At 41.2% G+C, this 12,896-nt stretch overlaps 1 protein-coding gene across 1 annotated transcript in view; it reads right to left on the bottom strand.

Annotated features, from left to right (window-relative positions):
* Positions 1-12,896, bottom strand: part of LOC306977781 (hemicentin-1-like) — a gene marked incomplete at its 3' end in the record, with an annotated part of 211,392 nt that overhangs the window by 99,412 nt on the left and 99,084 nt on the right. The window contains exon 4 of the mRNA XM_079576223.1: positions 5,915-6,235. Coding sequence (XP_079432349.1) covers positions 5,915-6,235 — 321 coding nt within the window. The remainder of the gene's footprint in view (positions 1-5,914; positions 6,236-12,896) is intronic.

Genomic DNA, 12,896 nt, shown 5'->3' with positions numbered 1-12,896 from the left:
CACAATGAAAAATGATAGAAAAAACGTGACAAAAACACAACAAAAAAGATAGAATTAAACGTGACAAAAACACAATAAAAACGTGACAAAAACACAACAAAAAATGATAGAAATAACGTGACAAAAACACAATGAAAACGTGACAAAAACACAACAAAAACTGATAGAAAAAACGTGACAAAAACACAATGAAAAATGATAGAAAAAACGGGACAAAAACACAATGAAAAATGATAGAAAAAACGTGACAAAAACACAACAAAAAAGATAGAATTAAACGTGACAAAAACACAATAAAAACGTGACAAAAACACAACAAAAAATGACAGAAATAACGTGACAAAAACACAACAAAAAGCCACAAAAAAGTAATGAAAAAACAAACGAGGTTAAAAATTGTGGGGGCCTTGACAAAAAGTTACAATCACTCTTGTAGGTCTTAGCTTTCAAATGAGGCGTTACCTTGTTGCTCTCCAGTCGAGAAGCTTTTAGATTTGGGTAAAGCCAAACTGGAGAAAATGCGCTCCGTTAAGGCGGGTGGTAAGTGCACATTTACGCTAATTTGGGCCAGGCTGCTCAGAGTCCAGGGCTGTTATTCAGTCCCAGTCCGCCCCTGACATTAAGTACAGTAAATGTAGATACATAGATGTGTAGGTTTTGTACTTAACCCCCGTATTTACAAATGTAATTTAAAAATATACAATTTAAGTCATAAAACAACGTTATAATTCCACAAATAAATATCTAAACAATAAAACAGAACACAAGCAGAGGAAAGAAATGCACTGACGTGGCATGAATAAGAATTGAGAATCCAGTAACACCTTCAAGATTTAAAAACAGAGTAACATTTGTGTGAACTTTCTTAGTTTTACAAAAACAACAAACAACAAATCAAGGTTTACACAAACTGATATTTAAAAAAAAGTAAGACCTGAGGAGGGGCTGAGGTTGAAATATGACCTAGTGACCTTACACAGCCGTCTGACCTGGAAACCGCCCGGACACCGAGCATCCACCAGGGGGCGTCACATCACAGTTTCTCATCAACACATTTTTTCAGTGTCGCTCACATTTGTTTATACATATGGATTGTAAATGGTAAATGGTAAATGGTAAATGGTAATGGTCTCAACTTATATAGCGCTTTTCCATCTACATTAGGCACTCAAAGCGCTTTACAGCAAGGATCCACTCACCCATTCATACTCTCATTCATACACCAATGTACGCAGACACTGGGGGCAATGTGGGTGAAGTGTCTTGCCCAAGGACACAATGACAATATGCCGTTTCAGGAGGTGGGATTCGAACCCCCGACCTTCCGATCATGAGACGACCCACTCTACCATCTGCGCCACTGTCACTGTAGGGACTGTGACAGGGCTGGATTCATGGACTGAACCAGATTTCATTCAGCTCTATATTGACTCATCATCATCACTGACTTCCAAATCCCCAGAACACGTTTCACAATCCGCCAAAAACATTTCGGGTCCATCCAAATGCATTACGGGTTTCTCCAAATGCATTACGGGTTTCTCCAAATGCATTACGGGTTTCTCCAAAGGCATTTCGGGTCTCCGCAAAAAGTTTACGGGTGTCTCCACCTCTGTAAACTCTGGATAATATTTGTCTCTGTTGAAAAAGTCAAACAACATCTTTTTTTTTATCAATCATTTGACTGTTAACAGTTTATTTTAAGTATACAGGCCAATATTCAAATATCAGGAGTAAAACATGGGTGAAGAAAATGTATGTTCAGTTTCTACAGAAAGTGCATAAGATGGTCTAAATGAAAAATACTTACGGCGGTTTATGGCGGTATCTTGATCTCTGAAAAAGAAAAGACTAATTAAATGTTCATCAAATACAAACATCCTACATCCACACATGGGAGGGCACAGGGCACATGGCACATGGGAGGGTATAGGGCACATGGGAGGGCACATGGCACATGGAAGGGCACAGGGCACATGGGAGGACACATGGGAGGGCACATGGGAGGGCACATGGGAGGGCACATGGGAGGGCACATGGGAGGACACATGGGAGGGCACATGGGAGGGCACATGGGAGGGCACATGGGAGGGCACAGGACACATGGGAGGGCACATGGGAGGGCACAGGGCACATGGCACATGGGAGGGCACAGGGCACATGGGAGGGCACATGGGAGGGCACATGGGAGGGCACATGGGAGGACACATGGGAGGGCACATGGGAGGACACATGGGAGGGCACATGGGAGGACACATGGGAGGGCACATGGGAGGGCACATGGGAGGGCACAGGACACATGGGAGGGCACATGGGAGGGCACAGGGCACATGGCACATGGGAGGGCACAGGGCACATGGGAGGACACAAGGAGGGTACAGGGCACATGGGAGGGTACAGGGCACATGGCACATGGGAGGGCACAGGGCACATGGGAGGGCACATGGAGGGCACAGGGCACATGGGAGGGTACAGGGCACATGGCACATGGGAGGGCACAGGGCACATGGGAGGGCACATGGAGGGCACAGGGCACATGGAGGGCACAGGGCACATGGGAGGACACATGGAGGGTACAGGGGACATAGGAGGGCACATGGGGGAGCAGGGGTATTCATTATTAGCTCTACTCTACGCTCTGCCTTTGTTTATGCCCCTCACACGTCTAAACTCAGTGAGACAGCGAGTCGTCCACAAGCCGGGGCAATTCAAAGCATCCGCAGCACCACACGATACTGCAGGAGGAAAAGACCCGACCAGCCTGACTGTGATCTGTCTGAGAAAGATCAAACTGACATTACGTACCTTCCGTCTGCAGTGGTATATTATGTAGTGTCTGTAGCGGTGTATTATACACAATACTGCTGCGACAGGAATCAGACTCAGAAACAGTATCCAGAGGTAGTGGAGTTTGGGATTGTCTGGAGCTGCGTGACCTGAAAGAAAACAAACATTTCTATGAAACAAACAAAATAAATCTAATACAGGTCATTTGATATAATATTACTTTTAGCTAGAGTCGGGAATCGATTAAAAATAAATGAATGACTATAATTCATTTGAGTTTTCAATTTTAATCACAATTAATCACAAAATGAACAAACGGTAATGTGTAACAGGGATCTTTAAACGAGCCATTTTTCAAACTCTCAAAGAAGCATTATTGTAGTTTCATCCACAATAGTCCTCATGCAGTCACACAGAGCGGAGTAATCTGAGGGAGGGAAACAATCACAGCCTTTTGTTCAGTAGTTTCTTTTTGAAGTAGGGAAAATACTTCGCCCAGGTGTTCTGAAGTTGGTGTTTGTGTGAGGACTAAGGAGCATATTCACCACCTATGATTCACCATATAAGGACAAAAAGTGCTGCACACAAAGGGCATCGAGAGGAGGATATGAATGACAAAACACGAATCCAAACCTAAAAACCAGCAAAACCCTGAAGGAAAAAATCTCAGCCACGTTAGGAGCCACCGACACCTTTGGGCATACGAATTAGCTCTCATTACAAAATGTACATCTCGAAAGGGTTTTCCTTCTGTTCCCGTGGGTCAGTCCCTCAAATAGATACAGCAGCCTGACCCTCTGTTCACTTAGCTCATCGAGTAGAGTGTGCACCTCTGTGATCACCAAGTTAACGCTAATGCAGCTCATTCAATGCTATTTATGAACGGCGGAATTTGAAAGTTTTAGCAAAAATACACTGGTACTATATTCGACATAACTGCACGGACGTCGAAGTGCACAATATAGTTCCCCTTTTTATCTGCTTAGAAAATCAACATGTTTAACTATGCTTGGATCGTGTAAAGGCTCACGTAACTGTATTTAAAGGGGAAACGTGGAAGAGCTTAGTCGCTTCTAACTTCACCCCGTTTGGGTCCATAGAGGAGAGGAGGAGAGGCTAAATGCTAACAACATGTTTGTTGTTTTTGCGTGATTCAGGTAAGAACATATCTCAGTATGTACAAACAGTGGCCTGCACATTCTTCGTCCATAAAAGTGGGACAGTTGAGGAAGGGAGAAAGAGGTCGGAATAACAAACTCATTAACCGCCTTTTCACCTGGTCAGGTCTCTGTATCTTTCGTCTGGTTAGACTTTAGAACAGCACTAAGTCAAGCAGTGCCGCTGTTTGGACCAGCCTTTAGTCAAATGAGCGTTTTTATTTGGAGAAATCTGTGTCTACTGCAGCTCTGAAATAAACACTTAAGCTTTAAATACTGTAGATTTAAAGCTTATATTATTAGAGAGGGAGAGCGTAAGAACAGATTCTGTAGACAATGACTGGACTGAAGAGCAGCAGGTGTTGTTACAGCTTTACTTACACTGTGGTGTGAATGTGTCGTTCCCCCAGCTGTAGGAGGTGCTGATGTTACAGGTGAAGCTCAGTGAAGCAATGCAGGGTTGGAGTCTGACTGAGCTGTAGACTGAATAAAGCCCATCCTCTGTAACGTTCATTGAGGTCCGTGTTTCAGAGTCAGAGGAGGGAGGAGTCCAGTCCACTGTAGGCTTTGGATAAATCTTCTCAGAGCTGCAGATCAGCTCCTGTCCCTCCTGACGCACCGACACATCCAGCACTGGAGCTGTGAGAGAGAGAGGGTTAGACCTGGATCCATCTGTTTTATTTAACACTGAAACCTTCCACTCACTGTACACAGAGGTCATGTTTATGAAATATTCAAAAAAGAATCTTGCACACCTTTCCTTTAAGTCAGTGAGAATATGTTCTGCATGACCTTTAGGCAACGTCAGGCCCAGGGGCCACAGAACCTTTAGCCCCCAAGAGGATTTTGTTTAAAATGATTTCACAAATCAGAAATCATATACAGGACACTCTAAAAATGTGGAAAAAAATACTCTCTATTCCCTAAAGACTTTGTAGGAGAACACCCTATCACAGAGGTGGGCAAACTGCGGCCCGTGGGCCAAATCCGGCCCCCAAGCAATTGTGTCCGGCCCTTGACTCCCTCCATAATTTATTCAATTTGATTGATTGCGTAGCGTGTTTCAGACACATCATGACCTTCCCCCGACAGAGTGAGCTCTAATGGCTCCACATTTTTCCTTTGACTTATTTCTTTCATGACATTAAATACAACAAAACTGCTACGTCAATGTAGTTTGAATGAAAAGGAGAAGAGAGAAGAGCGATCTCATGACATCTGCCTCTCTGTTAACTTCACTTCAGTTATTTTGTCTTTCTTTAAACATTACAAAAACCATCAAGCAGGTTCCAGACATAATTAAGCATATTTAATCAAGTTCAAGTTACAGCCCTCAAACTCAATTACACTTGTGTGGCCCCTTGTAAAAAAGTATCGCCCGCCCCTGCCCTATTAGGTAATTTGATGGACAGCTCTGGTATTTGTAGATGCTATTGCTTTATTTCGGGCAACAGTTGGAAGGTTCGGCTGATGGTGTTTGGACGATTAAAACTTGCTCGAGGCCAAGTATTTCAGTAGAAACAAAGCTATAACCAATTAACGACTGAATGTGCGTGAACCTGCTTCAGGTCGAGTAAACGGTCACAGAAAGACAGATGACAGGGAGAGAGTTGAAAAAAAAAAATCTTAAAATAAAATATAAAAAACAAAAGCTTCTTATTAATATGAACCTCAGTTTGTGAGACATTTCCTGATCCAATCAGCCTAATGTTTAGTGAAGCACCACGAGGAGTCAAAGTGGGCTGTGCAAATGTCCAGCTTGGACCTGGACTTGATTTATATATCATTAAACCAGGACATCTGAGAATCACTGTGTTTCTTGATACTTTAATATCATGTATTGTTTGTTTTGTGAGGGTATGTTTCATTTTGTTTTTGTACAGTTAATAATTTTTAATTGTATCCGCTCCAAATGAGTGGGTTTGTTGCTGTAAACCTTTATTTAGCGCAATTATGACAACATTACTCACCATAAACCTTTAAGTTAACTACAGACACCTTGTCGTTGTCTGGTCTGACGGTGCTGACGTAACACTTGTATCTTCCTTCATCACTGACTTTGACCTCGTGGAGCTGCAGTGATGCGTCTCCGGTGCGGATGCCGTGATCAGACAGAGAGGTCCGGCCTGTGTAGTTCTCATGTTGGATATGGCGCTGATGTTGATTCTTGAAATAGATATAAACAGGAATCTCCTCCGGCTCTTTTGTCCAGTGAATGACAGGATCATCTCCAGGAGTGAAAGCACAGGGCAGGACACAGCTCTCCCGAAAAACACAGAAGACGTCGCCATCTGAGAGAAAAGCAAGAGTGGGAAATATATTGAAATATTCTGTTTTGATCATATGTTGAGGGTGCACAGGCACAGGGAGAACAGGAACCGAATGTTTTACTTCAGTAAGTACAGTACAGTTACTTCAAAAAACAACATAAAAATACCTAAGAACAAGCAAATAGCAGCTTTAGATTTAGAAATACATAGGCTGCACTCCCCTTTTCAGCCAGCAGAGGCGCCCCTAACCGTCAAACTGAACTCGAAACTGAAAGTACAAATGTTTTCTCCTTTGTGTGCGTAATCATAAATACTTTATAAATACACGACGATTGTGTAGCCTACTTCAGCATGTTTTACTCAGTGATTCAGAATACACTGTTTAAAATACAAACTGAACATCTGGAGTGAAGTCACTTGTGGTTTAGGCAAATGTTTAGGACATGAGTCAGAGGAAGATGAGCGACATTCGTGCTCACATTTATATATAGGCTATGGTGCTCACGCGCTTCAAAGGTCATATAAGGTAGATTGTCCTGAAGAAAAGTGTGGCACATAACCTGTCACGTGTGTTTACAGGAATGTTGTTACATAATTGACGTGCCTTGGCTAATTTTTCCGCCCTTCTCAAAAACTGACACCCTGGGACGGTACCGGATATTGTGTTCATTTTATTTAGGCTAATCTAACGTTATATAAACCCAGACTGGACTTACCCGCAGAACCGCGACATGACAAAAACAGAAGAAAAATCTGTAAACGCGGCCTCATCATGGCACTGATCAACAAAAGAGAAAGTTAATAAATATAGACAAACAACCAAGTCTTCCTGCCATAGAGGCAGGGGGGGGGGGGGGGGGGGGGGTGGCGGGAGTGCGAACCCGTTACGTAGAATCCCTGACAAAGCAGGTTCAATGATTATAATGTATGTAGTTTCAGACATTTTTTTTTAATTTTTTTCTATCGTGGACATACACACACACACACACAAAAAACGGGGGGGGAAAGAAACAAACATGAAATTAATACAATTTGCGAAATTGTGTTTGTGTCAGCAAGGCTCTATCTCTCCTTGTGGTAATGCGTAAAGTGCGTCCAATAAACAAGGTTTTTTTCCCCCACCAAGACACTGAGTAAGACATTGTCCATATTCAAAGTAAAGCAGGTTATACACTTTCAGAATGTGCACACATCAGCACACGTCTCCACGCTACACCAGCATTACGTCTCTTTGCGCATGCGTGACGTTTAGGCTACTGCGCAGTTGAAACTTTACCCAACTCCAAACGCTCAAAAGTATGGAAGCCCGTTTCCGCCATGTTAAAAAAATAAAAGCCCAACAGGAAGTCGAAATTTCGAGATTTAAACTCGAAATTTCGAGATTTAAACTCGTAATTTCGAGATTTAAACTCCTACTACGAGTTTAAATCTCGAAATTACGAGTTTAAATCTCGAAATTACGAGTTTAAATCTCGAAATTTCGACTTTTAAACTCGTACTACGAGTTTAAATCTCGAAATTACGAGTTTAAATCTCGAAATTTCGAGTTTAAATCTCGAAATTACGAGTTTCAAAACTCGTAATTACGAGTTTAAATCTCGAAATTACGAGATTTAAACTCGTAGTACGAGTTTTAAAAGTCGTAATTACGAGTTTGTTGGAGTCAATGATGGTCCAAATTATGTTGCCCATTTATAACGATAGGTGGCAGCATTACGTATTCTAGCACTACACTTGGCGGAAATTTAAAAGAAGAAGGTTTACATCCTGTTTCGTTCAATAACATGGCGCGCGAGTTGGCGAAGAAGTACTTTGCAGATGGCTTTACGACAAACGAAATACTGCATTTACTTGAACATTCTCATGGAATCAACTTAAGCAAACGCAGTCTCGAGCGGATTTTGAGCAACAATGGCCTGTGGAGACGTAAAAATAAAACAGATGTGGCTGAAGTGGCCGCATTCATTGAGCAGCAGCTGGATACATCTGGACAATATCACGGCTATCGATGGATGCACCAAAAATGCTGGGTAAACAATATTGTGACCGACAGGGAGACTGTTCGTATATTGATGCGGTTATTGGACAGTGAGGGTGTTGATCTCCGGTCAAGAAACAGGCTACGAAGGAGAGTATACCACAGTAGGGGGCCAAATTATGTCTGGCACATAGATGGCTATGACAAGATCAAGCCTTTTGGAATAGCAATCAGCGGTTGCATAGACGGCTTCTCCAGGAAGATGATATGGCTTGAAGCCTACAAAACAAACAATAACCCCAAAATAATAGCTGGCTACTTCATGGATGCAGTGGTCGCTGCGGGTGGCTGTCCAGCTCGAGTCAGGCTTGACTTGGGAACAGAAAATGGCCATATAGGAGAATTTGTGCGTTTTTTGCATTATCCTACAAACCATGAGACAGACCCTGTATCATTAGGTCCAAGCACGGGAAACCAACGCATTGAACGATGGTGGCTCACCCTACGAAGTGAATGTGTTCAATATTGGATTGAGCTCTTTGACAAACTAAGAGAAGATGGGCATTTTTCAGACACGTTTTTGGATAAGTCATTGATCCAATTCTGTTTTATGGAATTAATACAGGTAGGCATATTTTTGGTCATCATGAATATTCACGTTCAACATTGTTTTGTCCTAACTCTTTTAATGATATGAGACAGTGTTATTATTTTCACCCCATAACAGGTGTGTTCCATTCATATGTGTAAATCTATACTCATGTTGTTGTTGTGTTTTATCTGTCATAGGACGAACTTAATGAGGTTGCACTGACTTGGAATAACCACCGTGTCCGTCAAGTCAACAATTCAAGATCACCCCATGGACGTCCATATATTTTGTATGCAGTTCCACATCTGTATGGGGGTAGAGATTATTTGCACCCTGTACCTATGGAGAAAGTCTCGCTCTGCCTTGAAGAATGCTCCTTCAAAACATTTCCATGTGATGAAGATGTCTTCAAAATCTGTGTAGACTTGATGTCTGAGCATAATTTATATATATCAAATGATGTGTACAAAACTATCGACGTCTACATTCGGTTAAGAGAGCTTATCAATATTGAATTACAGCAGTGAATTACATTTTATGACACACTATACTACTGTAAGACCAAAAAATAATGCTCAAAACTGTTCGTGTATGATTTGCGCAAGATACATGTTGTGAGTGGCAGATTAGCTCATCAATAAATGCAAATACAATATTTTGGTTTTTCATGTATGATTGCAAGGGAGCAGCAGACAAGATCTCAAGAGACAGGAGACAGAAAATGATACAATTCTGATCAGAATGACCACACCAAACAGAAGTACAGTACTTTTTTTAATCAAATGTTTTTAGGCTTCCTGCACATTTTAAAATGCATAAACATTGCCTAACAAAAGATGTTTGTGCCTGAACAATGTTTTCAAATATAGGCAAAATTGAAATGAAAACAAAGAGAAAAATGGACCAGCTAATGAACAGTGCAACTTAATGAAAACAATGACACTTTGTAGGTCTGTGATTCTCAAACAGGATATTTGGCTTATTCAAGTACCAATTTTTTTGGGGTCATCTGCAAATTACACAATTTTAATAGGAGAAAGTTAATAAATAATGATAAATAATACATTTATCTATGCTTTAAACTTCAGGTTTACAAATTGGTCCAATTTGGGTCTATTTTAGAGCCCTGTTGTCCTGATTGGATCTTGGTCTAGGCCTGAAATGGCACTTGGTGGAGCCACAGTTTTAGGCAAACTTAAACAGTGTTTATTAATGCAAAAAGGGTCATTTTATGTACATGGAAAAATTAGTGCAAAAATGCTTTAAATGGTACAGAACGCTTAACATTTAAACTTCTTAACTTTAAGTTAAGTCATATACACAATATACAGGTTGGTTTTGGCTTAAGTTATGCAATATCCATAATCCAGATGTTGCTCTCCAACACACTGTTCATTTCATGGCGAAAATCAGGGTAACTGTCATAAGTGACTGGCAGCTCTAAAACACAACCACAAGTGTGAGCAACAGGCCTCCTCTGAAAGCCATTCATTTCTGTGAATGACACGGTAATGGCCTTTCCTGTGAACGCATCTGACCCTGTACAAAACCTGAGAAAACTGGACAGGTGCACCGGGTCACACTCTCGAAGATATGCACTGACATATTTCATAATTTGTTTTTCACTGGCTTTTGGGTTATCTGGGTAAGTTATTGAGCTCATAATTTTTCTTGATGTCGGCTGTAAGGCAGCATAGGCACCTGCAATCCCTTTCAACTCGGACTTCACATCCTCAAGCACACTGCTCCACTGCTCAATTATAAAAGCAGGCTCCTGAATAAGTTTCTGATGAGCAAGCTCCTGTAGTATTTGCTGTATGTTGCCTTCTGTTGGTTGTCTGCGACAGTTATGCATGTCAAGAACTTCGACTAACTCCTCCAAGTCAACATTTCCAAAATCTGAACAACATGACTGAAACATCACTCGCTCTGACTGTGGCACATACTTCAGAAAGGTATTTAATAGGTTGCTCTCAACACCACCAGTGATGGCTTGCTCAAGAATAACAGGAGCAAGTTTGACTGGAAGGTACTTTACTTTTTTCCAACCAAAAGCAATGATCCGACCAACGCTTTCCCATTCCTTTTGACCAAAGTCATGTCGTATGATTGGCACTTTGAAGTCCGTCCCCATGGTGCACTGCTCATAAAAGTCATTCCAAAACTCTGACAGCACATCCCTTAAAACACCGCCATCATCCATTGCTTTTTCTAGTTTTCCATCAGGAAGAATTACTTTAAAGCCAATGGTTTTATCCACAAAGCTTTCCTCAGAAAACACTTGGATTAGCTCTTTAAGGATCTGTCCTCGATGAACTGCAACAATAGTTTTAGGTCTTTCAGGTATGTATAAAACAGAGGGCAACGATTCATCATCAGTAAGAGGCAAAGTATCTTCAAGATCAGGTATGGCTTCCGTTTCTAAAAGACCCTCAGTGCGGACAGTAACAATCCCACTGTCCTCCAAGTCATTCACGATAAGTGTTATTTCTTGTTCTTGCAAAGTTTCACCATCATTATGACTAGGCTCAGTGGTAACAACATAAGTCACATCCAATGTATTGACCTCCAAAGGAAATGTATTGGCAGTGTCTGAGGAGTGTGGTTGCACCTCAGGATGAATAATTGAGTCAGAATCTGTGCTGAGGTCCTCCTCAAGAAGCAGGTCTGTGTCTGTCTGCTTCTTTTTGGTTTTCAAGTAAAACCTCAATACAGGCAATTTGGTTCTTTCATACAGTTCCTCAACAGTAACATTATCAGGCAAAGGATGTTCCTGGAAGTCAGTTAAATCTATTTCAAAATCTGAACAATTGCCTTCTGCATTTACTCCCCTGGGAAAAAACAGCTGTAGTGCCCTTTCTATAAGGTCTTTCTTTGTACTTTTCTTGGCCACACTCTCCTTTCGGGTTCCACCCCCCTTTTTAGTGCGCATATGCACATAAGCCTGTTCTTTCTCTCTAAAATTCAGCCAACCCAGCTCAACTTTTCTGTTGTTTTTCCTACCACTAGTTTCACCTTGCTTTTCTTTGTTTGCTGTAGTGTCTTTTAAGTTCTTAGTAAGCTTTCCTTTAAGTCTCTCAAAAAGTTTGGATCTGCGACTGCTCGGGTCTTGCTCTTGACGCCGACAGTATCCAAATACAGCCACTCGATCTCCATACGATGGTAGATACTCCTTAAGTTCTTCATCAGACATGAGCTTTATTACAGTCTGATCAATCTATAGAAAAATACAGAGAAAAAAAAATAACAATGCTTATCGATTCTATCAGTGTTTGTATATGATTGTTCTGTATCATAATAGAATGTTTTGCCTACCTTCTCTTGTTCCATTCGCTGGATTATTTCCTCAGTCACATGTCTTGACCTTAAATAATCAGAGAGCTCTTCCATCTTCTGGCCTATGTTCTCCTGCTGTGAAAAGTGGGTGAAATGTGAGCTTATTTAATGGCACTTTCACAGTAACATAATGCAGAACCATTGATTCTTGTACTGATTCAAAATTAATATGGAAAACAACTTAAAATGTAGAAACGGGAGAGTAATTACTGAAGTTTATTACCCACGTAGAACTTCCCTAATGATAATCTAGTTTGTAGTGTAAATAAACTGGACTTCCTCCGACGGGTTCCCACCCCATACGTTATGTTTCCACCTTCCTATTAATTATTATAAAACAGTGACACCTAGAGGACGAAGTGTACAATTACCAGCAAAAGGCTCACGAACCATGTCTAATATTATTGTGGTTACCAAATACATGTGCTTGTTAATTTATAGTAGAACGTGTACGTATAATCTCAAAAAGTGTGTGCCGCATATTTTATCGGTAAAGTGATGCCTTTGTAGTATGAAAGCTACATGCTATGCTAGCTCGCTACTCCGCATGTGGCGATCTTTGGGTTACTAAATACAATCACAGAATTTAACACAGGAAAATACTGCTATTTCCAAATGTACTTACTTTTAAAGACCAATATATTCAACATGCGGGTAATTCAGCGTTTGTTTTGCCGAAGTTGTCCACGTCCGTCTACATCGTTGAAGCGGCAAAATTTGCGCATGCGCATTATGGTTTAAAAGTAGTAAATACGAAATTACAACTCTTAAAAACT

Source organism: Gobius niger (genome assembly GCF_951799975.1).
Source record: "Gobius niger genome assembly, chromosome: 18".
Taxonomy (NCBI): Eukaryota; Metazoa; Chordata; class Actinopteri; order Gobiiformes; family Gobiidae; genus Gobius; species Gobius niger.
Note: the sequence above shows the minus strand (reverse complement) of the source record. Positions and strands in the feature narration are given on the sequence as shown.